This window comes from Plectrocnemia conspersa, unplaced genomic scaffold (assembly GCF_051122295.1).
Source record: "Plectrocnemia conspersa isolate PC_06_02 unplaced genomic scaffold, ASM5112229v1 ptg000014l, whole genome shotgun sequence".
Classification (NCBI taxonomy): domain Eukaryota; kingdom Metazoa; phylum Arthropoda; class Insecta; order Trichoptera; family Polycentropodidae; genus Plectrocnemia; species Plectrocnemia conspersa.
Window position 1 is genome coordinate 12,834,689 of NW_028277178.1, and position 25,005 is coordinate 12,859,693.

General features: G+C 27.9%; 1 protein-coding gene across 4 annotated transcripts in view; it reads right to left on the reverse strand.

Annotated features, from left to right (window-relative positions):
- The window catches only part of LOC148226245 (neural-cadherin-like), a 192,100-nt gene that overhangs the window by 134,940 nt on the left and 32,155 nt on the right, over positions 1-25,005 (reverse strand). For all 4 annotated transcript variants that reach the window (XM_088203955.1, XM_088203954.1, XM_088203953.1 and 1 more), the window contains exon 2: positions 17,303-17,446. In XM_088203955.1, coding sequence (XP_088060081.1) covers positions 17,303-17,446 — 144 coding nt within the window. The remainder of the gene's footprint in view (positions 1-17,302; positions 17,447-25,005) is intronic.

Below are 25,005 nucleotides of genomic sequence, written 5' to 3' on the forward strand. Positions count from 1 at the left end.
GTAAATTTGTTTTTTAAATAAATATTACCCAGAAAGCTTACTGTACTTATCCATATATTCACCTTTTTATTTATCTTTAAACTCCTTTAGTTTAAAAATTAAAAATACAACATAATATAAATATAACCAATTTTAAATAACTAAATATTTTTTGAGTACGTCACAATTTGTAATTTTAAATTTAGATCATGATTAAAATAATATTTATTATTTTTAAATGCGATTATTACAGATTTATTATTGTATTATATAAAATGAACGAACTGGTATACCAAAAATTAAAATCGACGCTTTTTTGAGAATTCACATTAAATTAGATTTTAAGAGTGTGGGCAATAGAATTTTTTATATTTAAATAACGATGCTTTACTTTTGGTTAAGTTTTTTGTTGCTCTTGTACTGCAGCAGCAGTCTCTGTATTAAATTGTGACTTAATATACTATATACAGAATATAATACATATAAAAACTTGTCATCGATCTAGTGACACTTTTTAATTTACATAAACGATAACGTTAACGGGCGCGAAAAATATAATTGCATTCACATTTTACCGCACGTTTCCCTTACTGTCATTTTATTTTAGCTTTTCGGAAAAAATCTCATTATTAAATGTTGCTGCTTGTTTTTGGTGTCAGGGGTCCAATCAAATTAAACTTCCTTTCATTTTTCACGCACGTCGCATTCGTTCTTGTTATTTTTTTTGTTCCCAATTTTTTTCCCCAGTATAAAACGGCTCTTGTGGTCGCTGCTGCCTTTATCAACGACGTAATATCTTGTATAATACATTTCAACCGCTGAAAAAAGCTCGTATTTTATTACAATTTATTAGGGATTAAAATCGTAATTTACTTTTTTTAATGATATCTTATCGTATTTTATGTATTTTTACTTAAAAAATTTTCATTACTGTCAAATTAATGTCATATAATAACATAATATTTTTTTTGAATTGTGTCATTCTTAAATCCATTTTGGAAAGCAGAAATATGTAAGTAATCAATCAATTATTTAGACCCTTCAATTGAAATGTGCTCTTATATTAAATGATAGAAAGCTTTTAAATTGACATTATACATATACAGTAATTTATTTACATTAAATATTCACGACATACATACCATATGGTTTAGAAAAAGTAGAAAGCAAATTAATAAAAAACAGAATATTTTTATAAATGGTAATTTTGATGTAGTAGTTAGTTACTTCCTATTGAAAACACCGAGATGAATTTAATTTTTTTAAAACATACATGCAATAATGTCGTCAGTACCTTTTAAGCATTTTTTAAATAGCTTATAATATAACAAACAAGGGTGAATGACTTATGTTATATAAAGCTTTGATAAATTTTATAAAAAAATAAATAAAACAGGATATACTTCTAAAAGCTTTGTGTACTTTATAAAGTGCATCAGCCCTTAAAAAATTCTCGCTTGCATCCATTCTGAAGGATGATAAACTGAAATTGATCCATTTGGTGCGCCTTCCTCTTTATTATACCTTTCCTCTTCTGTATTATTCCGCGGAAAAAATATAATAGAATTGTAGGTACTGCAAACATTAATTGCTGTAACAACCGTTAGTTTTTTTTTTTATTTCCGTGTTTGCACAAACTTTCTCCATTAATGCTAGATATTTTATTATAATCGTGTAATTAAAATCTAGCTCAGCTTAAACTTTATGCTTGATAAATATTTATTTATTTAAATTTCAAATCATAATAGAAAAAAAATATATTTTTTAGAAGAAAACTAATTAAAGTGATAATAATTCTTATTGAGTTGCCATTTCTTAATTTTTTCGTCATTATTAAGATATCGCTCAAAATACTTTTATGTTATATTTAAAAAAAAAATCATACATTAATTATTGAACTAATTAACTATTAAAGCTCTTAAATGATACATTTCATTATTTTTATTGTATTATACCATATTTATATCATATATTTATTCTATTAAATTACTAATCAAAATAAGGGAAAAATAAAATTATTCTAAAAAATGAAATCATAGTAATAATATTTCTTATAAAGTTGACATAGGCCATATAAGAAATATGTTCATTTAAGCATTTCCTTTGAGCTGTACTTTCATCATCACTAAGAGGGTGCTTAAATAATATGACTAATTAAAATACGAATGCCTTAACTTGAAAGTTAATTTTGCAAACACATTTTCTTATTAATTTTAATATATTTGCCATATTAATAATTAAATCACATTTTCTTATTAATTTAAATACTTTTAATATTTTGTCACGTACTTAAAATAATAACTTAGATAAATCATAAGCTATTAAAAAATCCATATGTTTTTTACAGTATTTACAACTAGTACTATAGAATATTTAATCCATCGTTCCATTTTTTGTTCCGAGAAATATTGGCCAATTATATTGCATATAATGATTAAAAATACTATACATATTTTTATATAAATACTATCAATATGATTTTATTGTCATCAGTGTTTATTGCAATGAAATTTTGCAAAAATTACATTGCAATAAACACTGGGATGAAGTTATATACGGTACCTAATTTTTGTGATATTGCATTGTCGTATATTAGAAATGTATTTTATCTACTTTATCTCTCCTGTTCTATATTACACCGAAGAGCCATAATACATTAGCTCTTTGACATTGTATTATACATCAAACATGTGAGATCGAGCGCAATTCAAAATGAGCCATCTGAGCTGGTATGTAACATTCTGTATAAAATAATTATATTATAATATTGTATAATATTAGTACAATTGTTTTGCAATATTCAGGAAACGCGTATTTGCTACAATTATTTAATATCTAACATTAATTTGATATTAATACGGTTGTGAAACGCTACTGGTAATTTCGATATAGTACTTAAAATTTGCCACAGCTGACAAATTCTTTTCCGATTTTGTTATGGTTAGGTAGTAACAAAAATCTCTTGTTAACTTCTAATTCATTGTTCAAATGACTAACTGGTGTAAAATAAATGGGCAATAAATTTCTTATTGGTCACATTGTGCAAACTGATTATTTAACGTTGCCCAATAATTTATATTTTAATTCAGGATATTAATATCAAGAGTGTTTGTCATTAACAACTAAATATTCATATTATTATTTAATACGTTTATAACTTTTTGGGTATTAATCAGTCATTAAAATCTCGGTTTATTATTTATTTTATATGTTTTAAAATATTGATCTAAAGTTTAAATGTAACGCTGGTATTTTGCTTTAAAAATGCTTAAACATATTCTTAAATTTATCTTTAAAGCATTTAATGCAATATTTTCGGGCTTTGAGGTTGAAAAGATGTGACTTTGCAGCCAAATAAACGCCAAAAAATCTTGTAACGTATATAAATTACCACATATATAGAGAAATATAGATGCTATTATCACGTGGTGGTTAAATAGCCGGTCTTAGAAGTCTTTGTTGGCGTGTCAGTTGTGATTTCGAGATTTCTCGTAATGTGTTCTTGTGATGATTTCTCGTGTCCATACAGTGTCCTGGTTCGTTTCTGTTGTTCTGTTGTTGTGTATACGTGGCGTCTTTCTTGATCGCAGGTGTACAATGCAATTTGAAACAATCAAAGCTAATTGCAGCTAAGGATGTTTGCGGGTCAATTGAATCATTTATGGACACACTCAAAAAATGTTTTTATGTCCTAAAAAAACGATTCAGATGTCTACATCGGCGATCGTAAGCCAAGTGTAGAATAACAATATAACGTAGAACGCATCCTTTCCATGCAAATAATAGATTTTTAGCAGTATTTTTGAGCGATTTACGTCTCGGGACGCATGTGCTATAAGGTGGTCTGTAAAATATTTTAAATCATTGACGTAATTATTTGGTCACGAGATCTCTTATCCATTGTAAAATCGTTAAAATATCCTCTAAATTACAACAAATTTTGCAGGTGGTTGAAACACCCACACAGTTAAAAGGTTAATATGCTTTGTTCGTAATTATTATGTTGCTATAATCTTTTTAATTATTATTGTAGTGAAAACGTACATTAAAACATTATTTAAGCATAAATATATTGCTTTCAAGTGCTGCTTTTTTGTGTATTCTGTATAGCGTTATTTGAGTTTAAGCAAATTGTTTGAGTTTTGCATTAATATAAAAATCAATGATACTTAATATATTAAAGTCCCTTTTTAATAAAAATTTTAAAAGCTCTAATAATATAAATTACGTACAATTTACATTATTTCATAAAAAAAATTACTTTTTTTTATAATGAAAATACAGATTTTTTGAATATGTATTTTCATAAACGCGTTTCAGAATACAACATTATGTGGCTTTACCATTAGTTCAATTTTGACAAACCATTGGTATTATCAAACATATTTAGAAATATTTTTTTGTATTAACAATTAACATTTTGAATATAAACATTATAACATGATTTGAATATGTGCATAATTCTTCGAAGAGATTATATAAAATAAATTTATCTCGAATTTGTCTTCATTAAACTCGATTCAAAGAACCTTTAGAACGGTCTTTGTATACACTTACAAATTAATACAAAGGAATATACATAATACAACTTTATTTACAAAACATTTTTAAAATTGTTAAGTCTAAGCTTTTAATTTATCATCGTTAATTGAGCCATTTAAAAACGTGTCGTTTACTATAAAGTTATCGAACAACATAAAATTGCAAAGAACCAACGAATTTCCAGCTAAGGCAATAATTAAAGGTGATAGATCGCACAAAAAAATTAAATGGGAAAAAAATAAACATCAATCCGAATCAAAGGGGCAAAACTGCCGTAAACGTGGAGCCATTAAAAAAGTTTTCGCCTCAGAGCCTAAAGCCGCAGAAAAAGGCAATAAATAACAATTTTCCGAGTTGTCACGGAAAATGTGGCCGTGGATTATTGTCAAGACAAGTAACTAGATATTAAAACAAATATTGCTATGATAAACGGCCATTTGTTGTAGATATTGCGGTGAATATGTGCATAAACACATTTATCTTTACATTGACTAGAAGTCGAAGATATAATGCTTGAATTTTACGAAAAAACTAACTTATGATAAGCGCGTAACGTATGATATGAGATCGAGCTCATGATGTAACAAAAGTTTTTTCTTCTTAAATCTTCTTAAATTCTTTATGTGTTTGTATATGCGTGAATGTGTGTGTGTGACGCATCGCTAAAAGTTTCCGGCGAGAAGCGGAAATATCATGGGATGAAGATTTATCAGTGTTGAACACAGATAGAGAAGCAATATTTTATTATATCTAAGATTAGATTGAGATAGTTTGGGATACTTTTAGCTGTGCCCGTTCATAAACAGAATAAAAAAAGTTTATATAAGTAACTTTTCATTAATTACTTATGTAAATATACAAATAATTTGGCATTTAATTTTATGGGTTATTTTAATAGTAAATAAAAATGAAGTGATATTGTTTTGTAAATTAAAATGTACTACTAATATGGCATATATATTAAATACGTATTACATAACCTATAATTTATATTGGTTTCGATGTTTTACTTGGTACAATTATTAAACTAATCCGAACACCAGTTCTAAAAGTTTTTCCATTATTGTATGATTTTGCCCCGTAAAGCAAAAAGCTCCTACCTGCTTCTTTCTGACGTGGGACGAAGCGGCAAAATTACTTTATTAAAATCATATTCTCAATAATTTCTTATAAATTTATAACTATTGATTAAAAAAAAGTTCAATTTAAGTTTTTTAATTTTTTTAAACTAAATACATTATATGACATTGAATTTAAAAACTTTTCAATTATTTTTATCATAATTTTAAAATATTATTCTATTTTTTTAAATAGCTTATAGATATAAAAAAATGCGTATCTTTATATAAAAAAAGTTATAAAATTAAAAGTAATAATATACAATAGTTTCGTAGTAAAAATATCGTTACGGTTGACCGTCATAGTGTGAACGAAGGATATTCTGAGATTTGACAATTATTGCTGCAACACTGCATTGTTAAGCCCGGGAAAGTCAACAAAATAAAGCCATAATCAATGTTACGTACATTTATTTTTATACTCCTGATTAATTACAAAATTTATTTTACAAGTACATAAAATATCAAAAATCCGTTTTCTTCTAAAATTGTGCATTAAATATTTTTTTTCATTGATTAATAATTTTTACGTTTTATAAGATATAAGCAGTTAAAAAACATGCTAAGACCAATATATATTAATGTATAAATATAGAGAAACATAAATGCCAAAGGAATTCAAAAAACGACTGAAATAAATATATTGAACTTCTACTGGATTTAATTACATTTTTAACAAGATCAAAATTCGCAACCAACCTCGCCTGAAATTAATTAAAAAATTTTCGACGATACACAGATATTTTTATACGATACTTGGCGATCCTTATACAATTCAACACATTTTTTTGGTTAATGCTTTTTTCGCTGACGAAATATTTTATTTTTACTTCTATTGTATATAAGTATGTATGTAAAAGAGAAAGCAAACATTTTTTTCCGTCTTCATTCCTACCTAACACCGCTGGGTAAATACGCGAAACTTTTTACAAATATGTATGCAGACGCTTATCTCTTATCTGCTCGTTACATATTTTATGACTTTTCAGAATTTGCAGAAGGGTCTCGACGGATAAGATTTGTGTCTAAAGTTACGACTTGGTTACAAATATAAATATATATTTTTAAGGCGATTAACAAATAAGAGATTTCACCACAAAAAAATACGTAAAGATAATCTTATATTGTACGTGCATTTGGTAATATCTAAATTTTTTTTTAATGTAAAAGTAATGGATTTAACAAATATTTATCAATAACTCAAATTATACATCAAGAATAAAATGAGATAAGATAATAAAACTTTTATTGAAAAATCGGAATAAAATAAATTCATAAAACGCATTAAAGCATATATTTTTTGATTCAAAACTAAAAAATATTGTGGGGTTTTACCAACCTGCACGAATATTTCAGGAAATGAAAAAAATACTACTTTATGAATGTAATACGTAACAATAGAAAAGAAAGTCTAGAACTAAACAATTTCAATAATGATGTTTTTATTAAGCGGATAAGTACCAAAAAAATCATTTTGTATGAAAATGATGCGTAATAGCTGTGTTCTACCTTGCGCAATAAAATATTGTTATTTTTGTCCTTTTGTTAACGATCACCGGATCGGTCTTCTGTACATTTTACTTTAAAGTTCTTGTAGTTGATAACAATTGCCCTGTCAATATACATATCCAGAAAACGTTGGGGTTACCACTTTCGGGTTTTGTTAAGGGATGTAACTTTCAAGACCAGCTATTTCGATTTTACCACCTGATAATGGAAGGCTAAATTTTCACATAGATGTGGTATTTTATATATGCCTTATAATATAAACTGTTTCAAGCTTTTTCAGAATCTATTTTGGCTGCTAAGTCACACTCCTTCGGCCTGATTACCTGAAAATTAATTTTAATACGATGATTAATTTTACAACTTTGCCAATAAATGTTGCTTAAGACAGGATTATTAATTACAAGAAAAAAGACCTATTATAATTTAGGCGAATGAAAAATAAATATAAGAAAAAACAATGGATTAAGTGATAATAAGTACATTTAAAGCAATATGTGCTTTGCCATTTTAAGCTTAAATTTTAATTTATGGTTGGTCATATAGTAGTCTCTTCTATATAATATTAGTGGGTTAGTGTGGCAACAATAAAATAAATTATAGTATATTCTGTAATAAATATGTTATATACATACATAAGTCATTTAATATTGCTATAAAATTATATATTGTTTTTTTAGCTATATTTTAAATGACTTGTGATTCAGAAAAAAACTAGAATTTTTGATGTTGCTTTACATCGAGCAGCGTATATTAAGTTGTTCTAATTAATTGTTTATAGATCCAAATTTTATTTTTATAGTAAAGGTGCTCTTTCTATTAGATATCTGTCTAAAGGCCCCAATAGTTGCAAACCCTTTAAAGAAAAGCTATGAGATAGTGCTATTTAATTTAAGCTCTAAGAGTGTAACTCCAGATATTTAATGTTTTTCGAAACTTTAGAAAGGCAAAGGCAAAGTTTGCCAATGTTTTGTTAACATATTTAAATCTGTTTAATTCAAGTCGCTTTCAATTTTTCACCTCCCGAAATATATTTAAGTTTTAAAAATATTTTTATTATTTATTTGCGATTGGTTTAAGACTATAGTCACTTATTATAATAGCTGTATTGTTAAAGTGTATAGGTAAACGCATATTTTTTTAATTTGAGAACGGCCTAAATAAACTTGCTTAAAACATAACCTTACACTCAAACTAACTAAAAGTCGAAAGATAAACTGCGCACATGGTACGTGAAATACTAGCTACGGGACAAGTGGTTACGTCATATATTTTTAAAATATACAGTTTGATGTCTTCTACAATATTTTAAAGTAGTTTGCTTGTTTTACTACTGAAATAAAATACATTTTTTTTAACAGATAAATTTCTTTTATCCACAAAGGTTTTTAAATATAATATAAATTTGATCATTGAAATCACATATAGCATTTGTTACATCTTATAAGTTTTTATGAGAATTTATTATTATTCATTTTATTTTTTTACAATAGAAACAGAAAGTGTATGCCTAGAAGAATGAAAATAAAAAGACAAAGGTGAGCGAAGTATGTGTAGCGCAAAAACGTAAGTCGTGGATGGAAAATGATACGCAATGAAATACGTATTCTTATTCATATAAACCGTCGTAAAGGGTTTCATTACGGCAGGGTGGCTCAAATATTCTCAGATACTTTATTACCACAATTTACATCGGCACTGTGCTTTTGTTCCCTTTTTTCGTTAGATGGGCACATGCCTTTCGCAGGAGAAACGTAAAAAGTCGACACGGTGGCGCGAAATGTCGAGAGCTATTAACATCGGAACTAAACGTCGTGTAAACGTTTTTGCGAGGATCGTGTGACTGCTGAGAAATAAAATAAAAGTAAAAAAGTAACTCGAGGAATCGTTTGCCGTAAGAAAAATTGCAGGAAAAGCGTTAGCAGAAAATTATGCAGCTTTACGAGACGCGAGGTAATATATGTGTACTGCATCGTTAATAAAATAAATCGTATTATATAATATAATAAAAAATAAATTAAATAATAAGTGAATAATTTAAAATTTACATAATGCTTAAAATAAAATTTAGAATGAGTTTACTTGTTCCCAGTTTTATGAAGAACAGTTAAAATTCAGAAAGATCAACGATAAGGGCTGTAACTTTAGTGAAACGATTAAATATGAAATAAAGGTAAACAAATATTGTCATATTATATTTGGTGTTAGCACAGACCCTTTGACACGATTTAATATGAACACTTGACATAAAAGGCAATTTCCGAAATGTATACAAAACGATTCTTTCCATCGCCCTTTTTGTATGGATTTTTTTATACCCAGATTGAATTTATAAATTCTTATTTATATTTATACGCAGTATGATTTTTTTGTAAAATAGTAAGCAATATTAAAATATTTATCTATATTGATTCTTTACACTATTTTACTTATTGTTTGTTAAAATTCAATGAAAAATATAAAAATTACTGTTACGTTTGCAATACGTTATCATACAACAGAATTTAGCACTCTTAGTATTTTACACTTTTTGTTAAACGATAAATTAAAAATTAAAATTTATATTATGATTTTGTATTTTAAAAAAAATATTTTATTGTCATAAATTGTTTTTGAATGTTCTTATATAACACAACGTATTGTATCATATATAATATTATATATTATATAATACATTTAAAATATTTTTTTTTTTAAATTGTACATTTCTTAAATTAGATAAATTACTAAATTTAAAGTTAAATAATTAGTATGTAAAATGATATTTATTTATTTATTAAATTAATTGAGAGATCAAAGAAAAAAAAATGATAGATAGGGAGATATTCGTAAATAGTTAATTAAGCTTATATTATATATTCACATCAAGAGAAAACGAAAGTGATTTAGAAAACTTAAAATGTGTAACTCTCATCAGCAATCAGAGGACAATTATTTACAAAAAACGCCAGATAGCATCAATAAATATAATATGGGCTTATAAAAGACGTCTTATATGCTAAAAAATATTTATTTATTGCCTTATGACTCGCTGTTCAACTTTAAGAGTCAGCTGACACTACTAACATTCGCCACTTACGGACCCTTAGCGTGAAGATACCCGTGCTACAAAACTTGAAACGTCGATGTTACCGGGCGCGTCCTAACATCAACCTTCAAGCAATTTTCGACCTCAATAAAGTAAGTCAACACCCTTTACCGATGTCGACGCAAATAGTTAGCCATTGCTACGAAAAATTTCATTAAGATAGACCTTTGGTTTGGCAATTACTTAAATGTACTCCTGAACGAAGTAATAATAAAAAATAATAACAATAGCAGCAGAATATTTAGCGTTTAAATCATTTATGCAAGTCAGTTGTTATAAAATAAGCAGCAATAAATATTAAATAAAGAAGCCGTACAAAGTAATTAAATTGAATACAAAAAAACACCTATACATAATAGCAGATATTTCAGAGAGCATATTGTATAGCTCACTAAATGAATAAAAACTAGTGAAAATATTAAGATTTGTTTGATAGCGTTTATAAACAAAAATTTATTATTTTTTAAGGCTTCAAATTTATTTTTAATAATTTGATATTTATATTTAATAAAAATAATTTACCTCTAAATTATCATAAAAATAAATTTTTATATGTTTTGACAAAGCAAATGTGTTTTAATAATAAAGAATTTTACTTATTTTTTTTTAGGAGGAAAAATAAATGATAATAAATAAAGGTTTCGTATTTTTTTCAGTAAAAAAAATACACGTTATATTGTAATTAATTTATTAATACGTATTTACATTTATAGAATTTTACTGAAGAGCAGCATGGTATATGATTTATATGAAAATAAATTCTTAAATATAGAACTTATTATGCCGAAATGTAAGACTGTTTTACGCTGATGTAGCAGGTTTTATTATATTTTCTAACATATTTGTCGCAGTTGCTTAGTAAGGAGTAAAATCTGGATTGGTCGCATTTTCGGGCAGCGGAATTTTCACGCGCAAATGGCCACTAACAAGGAATCATTAATAATGTCGAGGTGTTCCCAAAGTTCCAAGGGGGTGGCGCGCGAGCCGCAATTTGCCAAAATTGATTATTCAACTTGTGTCGCTTCTAATCGCGCTTTGATGGTAAATTAATAATAGATTTATTGTAGTTGTTTTCGCTGGGAAAGATTAAACATTTGTCTGTCTGCCGCATCATGCGCCGGGCATTACTCACGTGACCCGAAAGCGCGCACTTTGAGATTGTTTTGACTGATGGGTATTATTTATTAAATGGGTAAATCTGTACCAAATAGACGCTCTTATGTATTGAAACATAAAAGCTAAAGGTTACTTAGAAATTCGTTTTTTTTGTACATAAGATAATTATCGAGTATTTGAATAGGGAACTACTAATATCCAAATTATCTTCATGATAGGACACGATCAAGAATTCTTTTAAACCATTAAACAAGGATAGGTGAAGTACTTTGGATACATGATTTGAGGTTCGAAATATGAGCTTATTTATAATTTAAAGTTAGGAAAAATGAATAGGGATAAAGAATAAGCCGTGATTGCGAAATACGCCTATGAATATGAAGCGTAAATGATCTTTTTAATAAACCTTTCCACATAAAAAATTGTGTTTCTTATTATTATATAAAAATATAGTTATAAAATTTTTTTAGTCCTATTTATGTTTTTAAAATATCCTTTGCGTTCAGTTTTGATTACAGCTAGTCATTGGTAAAAAAATATAAAAAAATCTCATTCACTATTTTGCTTTAGTTATAGGTTTAACCATAGAATATTTTAAATTCTACTATTAAAATTGTAAATGAAATAGTAAATTCTTATTATATTATTCTTAATTAAACAGTATTTTGCCTATCTATCTAATTTAAAACGCGGTATGAGTAACTTTTACAATATTCTGCTATAGCATCTTGATACATTATAATATTTTATATCTTAAAGTAAAGGTTAGTATATTTTTCGATGCCAGTTGAAGCCCATTCATTGTTAGTTTCCGAAGCTTTAACACAAAACAAGTTACTATTTGCAAGTGTGCCTTTAAAATTATATGTAGAAAAATGCGTTTTGTTTTAAACTATCAAATTTTAAATTTAAAATTGGTTTTATGGCGAATTTCGTTAAATATACGAATTTTTCTCTTTACTTTTCAGTGGATTTTATTATTAATTCATTGTGCTAGTGATGACTTTACATTTTATAGAAACACCTTTATATGATTTTGGGTAGAACATCTTTAAAATATATAAAACACATTTAAAAATATTTTGCTAATATTAGTTATTGTTTTATTATATTTAAGTGATGCCGAGATTATTATCTTTACTCAATGTGAAATGTTAAATTTAGCTGATTAACGTCACTGCACTTCTATGCATAGATTATCATATATTAAATTTACACTTAAGATCTTGAGAAGATGGTATTGTGTAATGCCTAGAATATATTACAATATGTAGCACGTAGTTATTAGTTATCCGTGTCATGCGTACAATACGTGGTAATAATTATTATCCAAAGGATATGATACAATATTGTTCAAAGCATAACAATAATCTTTAATAGTAATAAATTAACTTACCTATTTGCCTTTCTTGTCAAAGGAAATTTCACGATAAAACTTTTGATGGTAAAAAAAAACAAAACTTTAAAAGTAAAATTTTATTGTAGCTTCCACCAGCGACTAATGTTGTCAAATATTCGTGCGCTCAGAATGAATGAGAATATTTTTTATATTTTTATTATAGTATACCTTCTGGAAAACGCTGTTTTGAGGAGTTTTTCATTTGAACCGCGCCTGTTTAACTCATTTTATTCGCGCGGAAGTAATTGCATCCAGTTTTTCTGTATCGCTGAAAAACGAAAGAAAAACTTTTTCTGCGCGTATACTAGGTAGCGGCTTTTTCACATGCGGAAAAAGTAGCTCGAATTCTTTCGATTTTCATTTTGATTTCGAATCGGAAAGCTTTTCTATTGAGAGCCGCCTGAAATAAATTGACCGAATCTATTTAAAGTGTCTTCCGTCACATGTTACGGTCTTTGAAGAAGCACGAGAAACGGATAAAGCCATATTAAACAACATATATCATGGAATGGTAAAAGTCAAGTGTTGCTTTATTTCGATACGTAATATACAGTTTGAGTAAGAAAAAAGTTTTATAACATTATAAATTAGATTTTTTATTAGTAATACAAATTATTATAGCATCTCTTAAAGAATTACATTTCTTAAGATTTTGTTAATTTTAAATATATTAAATACACTTAAAAAATACAAAATTAGCATCACAAGACAGTGTGGCAAATATAAAAGTGGCAAATATTCAGTAATTTTAATTTCTAATTAAAATATTATGTAAAATTTCTACTACTTTCACAAAAAATACACGTAAAACTATGTTGGTTAAAAAAGCTATTTGCTAAAAATGAATCAAATTGTATTTACACTTTATATTAAATTGACAATTATAGAATTATTAATTAGTTAAATTACACTAAAAGTAAATTTTAAAGTTTTGTAATGTTTAATATCTAATAGTATTAAATTAGTTCTGGTTTTGTGTCAATTCTTGTAAGATATAAAATATATAATTAATTTGTTTATGTACGTTGTGCACATAAAAAAGTAGTCAATTTGTTTTTAAGTTGATTTAATCAACATAAAAAATAACCAATTAACGTAATTGGTTATTCTTCAGTTTATTAATTCAGATAAAACGTAAATACAAGTATTTATTACAATCTATCAATTTTTTAAGCATAATTGGATATTTTTTAATAAAATTATAAGTAAACTAAGCTCAAATTATTAGCTAGTTTTAAGCAAAAATAAGTTTGTTTTGAATAAAATTATTATTTTAGGTTCATATTTGCAATTTTTATTGTAAAATAAATATTTTCTAAGTAGGTAAATAAATATATTAATACAGATACCCATTTCACTTTCCATCGCGGTATTAATAACACAATTTTACCACATTGTTCCGACGCGATAAATAAATCAGCGTTAATTGCTACAGGTGTAGTCGAGGTTAATAATTTAATTATTTAATTACCGTGACCGATTTCGAGCGTAATTAAAGCGCTGTTCTCTCTCCCTCAGATGAAGTTTTACAATAAAATCCAACTTTGTCCAATGTCGGGCAGTTAATTAATTAGCGCAAACTCATCTCCGCGCGAGAAGAGGGCGGTTCAGATTTAACCGCGATGAGATAACCGAACGATTATTAATCCGATTTTGGTTTCGCGGCCGTCACGCAGTAAACTGTGGCTTGTTGTGTGACCGTAATACGAATACGGATAATTTCATTTGAGTATAATTATGTAGCCATTGACATAGAACAATGCTACGTCAACTATGTACTCAATTTAAAATTAAATGCCTGTTACAGGAAAATGAACAGCTAGTCAATATTACAGGCCCTATGTCATGTTCAACTAGAAAATTTGTAGAATGAATTAGAATAAATAAAAATGGTAATTTTAAATATTTGTGCATTCGAATAGTACCTTTGTATATTGGATAAATATTCCGTACCTATTATAACATATAATGTATTCTTCACATATCCCGTGTATCCTTATAAATGTGCTATCAAAATTTTTGATAGCACATTTGTAAAAAAAATTAAACTGATCTGTTATAAAAACAAGAAATAAAAAAATAATAGATAAATCTTGAATCTCCTACAACTAAATAATTTTAATAAATTAAAGTGAACCATATAATATGTGTATTTTAGTAAAGCTAAGAAATATGAAGATAATTGTTAGGAGGCTGTTAGGAACAATATGTTGAATATACATTATTATAATATGTTATTTTGTATATCTTGCATTTGAACCTTAAAGGTATATATTTTATTAAATTTATTTATTTTTAATTTTTTTTTTATTTGCACAGTTGAACGCCTTTTTGTAATCTATGTAAGCCGGAACCTGTATTTTTAAATTTTAATGCGTAACGAAGGCATCATAGGTTTTCAAACAAGATTTGCAATCTAAACTTGCGCAAGTATATACAAATTAAATTTGTTTCAACGTGACTTCTGAGAATTGGATAATTTAGTACGTCTGTGAAAAAATATTTTTATATTATTAATAATCCAATATGTAAATTGCTTTACTTCTTTGAAGATAAAAAAATAATTGCGAAAGTTAAATCAAAATACGTATTTAATATTAAAATTTATGACAGAGAGCCAGCTACTTCAGCTTTAATGTGATCTTAGGTTAAATTTAAAAAATAAAATAATTTTTAATCTAATTTAATAATTAAAATTTATGTTTGTAAAGTTCTTCTAAGTTAACAGTTATATGTATTTTAATAAAATTAAGAATAAAATGCTATTTATATCAAATTGATATAAATGCGTATTCCTCTGAAAGCCAAAGAAATCAAACATACATATGTACAATTTATTTTGATGTTTTAATAATTACTGCAGCTGGTAAAACTAGACATAATAGCCATTTTACTTAACAATATCAATAGCTGTAAATAAAATTTAATTTCGAGCCATTTTCAATGATGTTAAACACGTTTTTAGGGATTACTAAAATAATATTGGTAAACGCTCTGATCTGCCTTTAGCTTTAGGCGCCGCAACCAGGGATGGATTAAAGCGCTTATAGGGTGCAAAAATATGTTATCAATGTCGAAAGGACATAAAAATAAATTTAACTTTTCAATATTTTTAATTTATCTTCAATGTTTTTAATACATATTGATTGTAATTTATAGTATTTTTAAAAGAGTTAAAATATTATTATTTTATATTTTTTTTTTTTAATAATTCAATTTTTTTAAATAATTGTACACATAATATTACATGTATTTTCACTTTAAGAACACTGAAGTAAACCGGTTGCGGTGACGATACCTATGTACATACATTACACATATCACGGTGAGACGTTTTTCGCCGTGAGCACGTAAACCAGACACTGTATAATTATTAATCTTACCTTTGTAACAAATCAGTAGAGAAATGTAGGTAGAAATGAGGTATGAGTATCCCACTGGTATTTATATACGAAATTTACAAAAGTAAAGTAAAAAAAATAGTTTATAATAAAAAAAATAATGCTACTGAGTGTTATAGATTAAAAATAAACCGTATTGCGGAAAAATAAATAGAAAATCAAAGGTTAGGCGGTATTTTTCTAAGATTTAGTTCTTTACCTTTATATATAATCATATTTGATTTTGCGAAACTCTGATTATATTATAATATATTTGTTTTATTCTTTATAAATTCTAAAATGCTACTATATATATATATTCTATAATGTATCAAACAGTTTACAAATATTAGACGTGGAAAAATGCTAAACAATTTGAATCGAATCTAAACATACGTCAAATTCAGAAATTTATTTCTTTGGAATTTAGTTATTTATTTAATTAAAAAAAGTGACAGTTTGTACCATGTGCTCATATTTACACCTAGATCAGCAATTAATTAATAAAGCAAAAGTAGGGAGGTCTTAAAATGTCTGAAATAAAAGGCATTATACAAGGCTTAAAGAATTTTACTAAAACTTCAACTCATACCTTAGGATTGGGAGATAATCTTGATCTTGATTGGGACATAATCCATTTTATTAGGACTTCAACTGAGCTCTTTAACTTTAACTTACTGAGTTTGTTTAAATTTAGACTAAGAGGAGTCACTAGCTAAGTTTTTCTCCACATTCCCCGGTCCAGCTTACTGTCCGAAATCCAAAGTTGGAAACGCTTCGGAGATAATTACATCCTTCAGACGCAGACAGGGAAAAAAACTTCATAATTCAAAAATTAATTCATCTAACATGAAAATCAGGACACATTATTATAAAAAAAAAAAGTGAAGTGACGTTTGGCCCACCTTGTATCAAAAAATAACATAAATAGAAGTGTTTGAAAAATAGTATAACTCTCATATCGCGCTTTTTCATACCATGGGAAAATACCCCAATGCCGCGATTTATATACCCTTTCATGCAATTAGCCTGACATGACTTACTCCTTTTTTCTCTGACGTGTTCATATACGGTTCATTTACGTTTCGAGTAAAGTTTGAACGTGAAAAAGTCGCGTGCGATTAATTTTAACGATGCTTCTATAGGCTTCACTACGGGGAGCGTGCGTACTCACTTTCATTGTGGCTGTGTGCGGCGACCGTGAGCACGGTGTGCTGGATATCCTCATTCTCGTCGACTTCCGCCTCGTAGAGTGCCTTGTCGAAGTACGGGGGGCTGTCGTTCTTGTCCGCGATGCCAGTCCGGATGAACTTGGTCACTGGAATGAAAAAAATGTGCCAAAATGTAAAAGTCGTAGAAGATGGGGGCGAGGAAGGGGCGAAAAGTCTTGAGACGCGTCATAATTATAATTGCTGGGGCGTCCGCTAAAAGGTTTCCCACCGTGCTCGGTGGCAGACTTCTAAGTGGATTAAGCATTTTATTTTTACAAAGAGAGAAAGAGAAGTATCAGGGGGAAGGGGGGGAAATTAAAAAGAAAAAATGCTCGACCGGCGCCGAATTAATGGACGGACAATTGAATTTAATTGGTATTAAGATTATCGATTGGGCGTGTTTCTTATAATTGCTGCGAGCTCATAAAATGCGTCTCGATTGTTTAAAGGAATACTTATAAAATTCGGCAACTATACATAAATATTTGTTAAATATAAAATTAAATTAATAAATCAAAAATATATGTTCACTATATGACTAATTAATTATTCGACTAAAAGTGTTGAATTAAATCGCCAGTACTTATTTAAAATAATTATTACAATTAAACTTAATTTTATAACTTGATCATACAGTGGTATAGTCAATGACTAATACTTTAATTATAACTTTATATATTTAGTATGTTCATATTTTATTTAAAAACCGTAGTATTTTCCTAAAATCTCTCACATTATGTAAATATTCACTATAACATTGTATTTAAATCAACATTGAAATATTTTCTCCAGAATTTCTCGAGACATAATATTTCCTTTGAGCTGCGGCGGATATTAACGCTATTGTTTTCACATTGACCAAAAGGAAGTTTATAATCGAAGTTTTTGCTTAAGCAAACGAGATTTTCGACTTAAGCATTCTCATTATGATTTTCGTTACTTATTTCCGTTACGTAACGAGTTTACAAACGTCAATACTATGGTGTATAAAATAAAAGTAATACTTATATTTCTAAGAATCATTTCTGCAGTACACGCAACCATTATTTTGTATGATAGCATTTTTCTGAGAAAGTCAATTTCTTTTGAAACGGCTCATAATTTCTTTGCATTGGGGTGGATATATAATATAGATGTGCCATTATCATAAAAATATAATTTGTCATATTTCCAGAAATGTGGGATGTGGAATAAAACTATCGATAAGACTATATGCACGTCCATGCTCGGAACAGATTATCGTTTCAATATTTTATTCTCTGTTATAAATTGTAATAACATAATTCCACTCATATATATTTTTTATATAATATGAAAAAGTAATATATACCTTATAACAATATGTATAAAGCTTATTACAAAACAATAATAAATTCAAAATTCTATAAGCAATCCTATTATAACTCTATATACGTATCTTAGCAAAAATATATATTATTTTATTGAATAGTTCCAATTTAGATGACAACAATTTGAAAATATACATACTAGGGTGTCGATAGCTTTACAAATTTTTAGACAATTTAATGTAAAAAAATCTGCTTGAATTAATACAGGACATTATCGCACATTATCCGTTATTTGTTTTGAATATATCGTTTTATACAATAACCTGTGACTGGAAAATTACAAAAGTGACTCCTATGTATATTTACATAGGAAGACAACGTTATGATAAAGAATTATAGGCCTGTGTCGCCTTTATCAGTATCAGTAAAAATATTTCAAATCAAAGTACACGAAGATTTTGTCACTTTCTGTCTTTCACCAAAACAGTGACAAGATCTCTTGATGTGTGAATTCAAGAAGACGTCTTATAAACGGATTTTGAGAAGGCCTTTGACAAAGGTTGCCATAAGATTGCCATATCCAAGCAGCAAAGGTCCGTCAATTTTTTTTTGATTATTCTTAAGTTATGTACGCGATTGTCGACAGTTTTTAACTTAAGGCGATCGATTATCGAAAGAGTATTTTACCTCTTCGGAAGTACTTCAAGGGTACAACCTGAGCCCCCTGCTCTTAATGTTATTTATTAATGTCATAACAAATTCAAGTTTTCTTGGTTTTGCAGATATTAAAAAAAAAATTAAATGCATTTGCTCACTTGCGGACTTCTTCTTAAATTTTGCAAAGGATTTAGATTGTTATGCCTTAATTTGTAAAAAAATTAATTAATTTAAATTTTCTACAAAATAATTGATTTTTGCATGAAAATTTTGAAATCATTGTCAACATGTTCAATATGGTTCTAATCTCTGCCAATCCATGTATATTATGTTTATTTACGATGTTATTATAGTTATTCATGGTTCTCAATTCTTACTTTTCGCCTATGACCTCAAATATCATATTCTTTAAAATACATATTAAGGAGAAATTATAAAAAAGTAATTTGATATTGAAAATCTCTTTGGTCAGTTGCTATTAGGTTTTTATATAGGAATAAAAATGTTATTTCACAATATATTCTAAAATAAAAAATTTGAATAAAAAGTGTATAACAATATGTATTATTTGAAGCGTACTACAGATTTCATCGTCATATAAAAAACGCATGTAATAAAGCATCAAAGATGTTGGAATATGTCTTGCGATAACACATCAATTGAGGAGCTCAAAGGCACTGTATGCCTTGTATAATCTCTTTGTGCGCAGTACTCTCAAGCATGCTTCTCGGGTCTGATTGACTTATAATAGTAAAATTTCAAAAGAGGTTTTTTAGGTACATGTACATAAGGGAATATAAATACTATCCTTTTTATTTTTAATTAAATTCGTACAGGGTATGCTGGAATATGATTTCCTCGAGTCGCTACGACGAGTGTATTTGAAAAAATCACTTCAATAAGTTGCTAGAAATAAAAATTCACGATCCGAAGATTCTGGAAATACTTTATTTAAAAAAAAATGTATGTAAAATGTATTAAATTACACTGTATTCCATAGTAGTTTATTGGTAAGAGAAATTAATCATACTTTGCGATATGGTACAATAAATTTCTGTAAGCTTGGGTTTTTACGAAAGTTTGTTTGAGAAGCAGCGTTTTTTAACCAATATCGAATTTAGCATCGAACAACAGATCCCCACAACAGCTTTATCCAAATGGCGGGTATTAAGTGTAAATACTTAATCTGCGCGTTAAATCATTCAAGAACCGTTAATACTACTTTGTTTCGGCTAAATCCAAAGCGGGATACGAATGTTCTACCAAAAGGGAAACGGCTCTTTGCAACGCTTTCTTCGAGAATTCGTGTACTACCGCAAAATATTCACGTCAGGGTTTCTGCTCGATTTCGCCCCGGGCCAGATCCAAAGGGCCACTAGCGCGTGTAAAATTGTTGTCGTCCGACGATAAACACTGTCTTTGGCTCATTGACCCAAAACGTACCCGGGAAAAGTGCTCCGCTGGTCTGCTCCAAGTCTTCCGGTAATATGATTAGGGTGCGGCCCTGGGTTGACTCTAATAGGAGCCGGCTTATCTGCGGACTAAAAATCGGCCGTAATAACGGGCGCAGAGACGCGGAACGACCCCAGAAAACGACCAGGGGATGTGACGTGATAAAAAAATTAAATTACACCACCCCCTGGGTAGTGACGTTTGAAGGCATCATCGATTTAACGACTCGGCCAGATATCACGTCCCTGACTGTTATTACCGCGCGAAATTGAATCGATGTCAATAACAATACAAAATTTTCGATTGCCGATGGAATATTTTTGGGTACTGCGAGCGCCTGAGGGGGAAGATTCAAGAGAAAATGCGCGAGGAATAATATATCGCGTAACGTGAATTTGATATTAATTTAAATTTTATATAGTACATTATATAGAAGTAATGGTAAAAATCTAAATTTTGGGCTCCCCAAAATCATCAATCCCTTAAAACTATTTTTCCGGATTGTTTTACGATTGACTTTTTTTACGTATATTTTTACTATTTTTCCTAATGTATATTTAATAGCTCATTTTGTAAATATTTATAAATATAAAAAAAATATATCAATACAAATTGATCATAATGCCATTAAGTAAATGGAAAGCTAAAGCTGAATTCTGAATGTTGAGATATTAATTCCAACCCGAACGTAAGATAATCTCATAGAACAGCACACCTTTGGGTAGCATTCCAGATTAATTCTTTTATTTGAAAGTGGATGTAACAAGTTAATGGCATTGTTATGTTATGGTTTGACTCTTAAAAAAATGATTGATAACCAATACTCTCTCTCAGTAGCAGAGAAAATAATCCGACCCAATCAATTTAATTTTATTAAATGCTGCTCTAAAATATCTATAAAATTTAATATGACAGAAACTCAACCCTAACTAAAAGTTAAGAAAATTATAGTTAGCTTAGAACTTTTATCATGTCATGTTGGATTTGGTTAATTCGTTTAATTTTGATTTGGACAAGGAATATGTATTATTTAGCGAAGTTATATTTTTACTAATATAAACATAGTTTTAGTCAGATAAAATGTATAAAACAATAGATTTATATTAGTGAAACTGTATTTAAAAACTGCACGGATGATCCGTAACACATATGTACGTTCGGAACATTTTGGCCTTATCTTGTGATATATTGCTTACAGGATTTTAAAGTGGCGTTCACAATATAAGTTAAAAACCCCCACTTACATTTATTTTTTAATACCTGTCAAATGACAGTTAAAAACAGCATTTAATTTCTCTAGTACCCGTCAAATAATTAAATTTTCACTGTTTAAAATAAATATATATCCACCAGTAAAAATATATTTTGTTATGATATTATTCAAATGCCAGTAAAAATATAATTTCACTGGTAATACACATTCAATGTAACATCTATATTATATCACAAAAAAATTAATTCACTAACTTTTAGGACTGACCCGGTACTTTTTACATTTTTTAGAAATTTGCAAAAATATTTTAATAGCATCGTCCATTGAAAATATCACAAAACATTAAAAATAGCTAAAAATAAAGATTTAATTTATGTGTATATTACTAAGAAAAATTGCGTTGTAAAGCTAAGCTTACTTTATAACCCTTTCTAAATATGATAGTGATTATTAAGAAAAAATTAATAAAATTCCTGGTTATATTTTTCCTAACCCAAAAACATCTCAATTTTTTTGGTTAGGAAACACATGTATTATATTATATTAAAAAAATTTAATATTTAAAACAATTAAACATTTTTTTTCGGACAAGTTTTGGAATGATTTTTAAATTTAATCACACAAACTAGAACAATACTAGTTATTTCAGGGAGAAAGGGCTAAATTTTGAGTTTCGTTATCATTTATTTTATTAGCAAAAAGCCCGCGGAATTGAATGTTTTATTCACAATATATTAGGGATAATTTTAGTCCGGCAGTTACAGTGATTAATTTCTTTGAGTGCCATTGAACATATTTTTAGGTAAATATATAATCTATAAAGAGCGAATAAAAAGTAACATAAAGATGCAGTACTAGATAAACAAATAATTTTTATGAGGTTTTGTGTACTATTTTTAGTATAAATGCAAAATTTTGCGTTGATCCGTTAATTTGTGACTTGTATGAAATCATCTTAAGTAATTTATGCAGAAAATTGTTTTAAAAATAAACAAAAATATACCTTTATTTAGGATAAAAATGACTCAACACTTTAGGAACGTGTTTTGTATATACGTATATGGTCTACAAGTAGGCAGCAGAATTAAAACAATCGATACTTGTAGTGATAGGTCTGTAAATTTTACTACTAGAAAACATAAATTTGATTTACTATATATTCGAAAAATAATAGAGGCTCAGTGAATTTTATAACTTTTTTTGTAATAAGTTAGAAATGTCAATTTTTTGTGAGATTGATTCTTTATCTTTTGACGTTTGATAAAAACGTATTTTACTGCAAATGCTCTTCGACGTTTGGTTCTTTATTTTTTAAAAATGAGATATGCGTTTTTAATCCTATCAGCTTTGATTAAATTTACTAGCAATCTTAAGTTAAACTAACTAGAAAATTGAATTTATTACATATAAGGAACATGAGCTTTGTCTTAGCGCAATTCTTCTTTACTATGGAGTTCTATTAGGCTCAGATAAACGTAAATTAAATTAAAATTTAAATGAAGTGAATTTATCCTTTCCCAAATTTTACCTTTTCATTTATTGCATTGATCTATGAATTTATGAATTTTCTAATAGTTATATTTTTTCCGCGTATTGCTTCAAATATGTTCAATTTAATTATTAAAGTAATAAAATAACCCAATTAAGTTACTTAAGCTTAATATCTAGGTGATTTTTCGACTCTTACACTAGCGTTATATTGCTAATCACCCACTTAAATTAGGTTTTACAAATTTGTTTTGTACATAGATAAGTTAGAGAAGTTTTCAATATTAAAAAAATATATAAAAATTATGAATATATACATAATAAAAAAATGGTTTTATGGTGTAGCGCTATACAGATTAACCACTGTGCATAAATTAGTCTACTTTTTGCATTAATATAATTCGGAAATATTCTTTAGCATTCACTGAATATTAAACAAGTTTTATTTATCTTTGGTTAAGGAAACTTTTTTGTTATTCGTCAAGAAAATCCTTTTACTTTAACCGCCTGGAGCACATGCCTATGATTACTTAGTAAGCCATCTGATTGTATTCTAGTGTCGCTTCAGGCATATCTTATCTTTCTTATATTTTTTTTAATTATTTGGTGGTCCAATACACATCATTGCATTACAATTAAATTTAATAATATATTCTGATAGCAATATTTTAATTCGATATATATTTATTAATGTGCTTTGTATTATATTTTTTATTTTTGAATACATATATTATTAATGTTCAATTAATTTAGAACGTGGTACAAAAACATTTAATTAAAATACATTCAAAATAAACGGATTATTTATTAATTATTTTAAGAGCACTCGTGTGGAATACCATCGACGATCGGATCCCTATGCTCTATGGATTTTTGAACAGGGTCGTAACTGGAGTTGAAATGGGTCTAAGAATTAAAGCAATAATTGAATGTGAAGTGCTTTTCAGAAACAACAAAATCCCTAAATTGATTTCGGACATTAGAGTAATACCAGTTCTGAAAAATATACTTTCATGTGGCACGAAGGAATTTGATTTGTTAAGAATATACGCCATGGAGACATCACGCGCGTCAACAGGGGGAATGAATAAATTAATAAGCAACCCTTTTAACAACATCCTTGTACTGTAATTTGAGAAGACCCTTCGCAGATGCGATTAGTGTCGCTGGGACGAGCCTTGGGTACCATATACAACTTCGTAGGGCAATAATGGGTCATTTGTTCTAAGGTCCGCTTATAAATTATTCTTGAATAGATGTCGTTAGCAGATGACTACCATTTTGCTATAAAGTATTCGTATGGAATCTTTATCCAATGAATCATAATCAAAAATCGAAAGTATTTGACGTACTTTAAAAAAAATACTTTGAAAGTAATTTCAGTCGTTTAATTTTCCAGCGGTACGAAGTATTTAAATTTTGACAGGGATGATTTTGTGTGAGAGTTGTCGTTGGAAAAGCATTTAAAATAATTGTTTTGATATGTCAATCAATATTGAAAGTGATTTTGACTTTGAATTAAATAAATTGACAAACATCTGGTATAGAGAGATTATAGCTTTTTGAG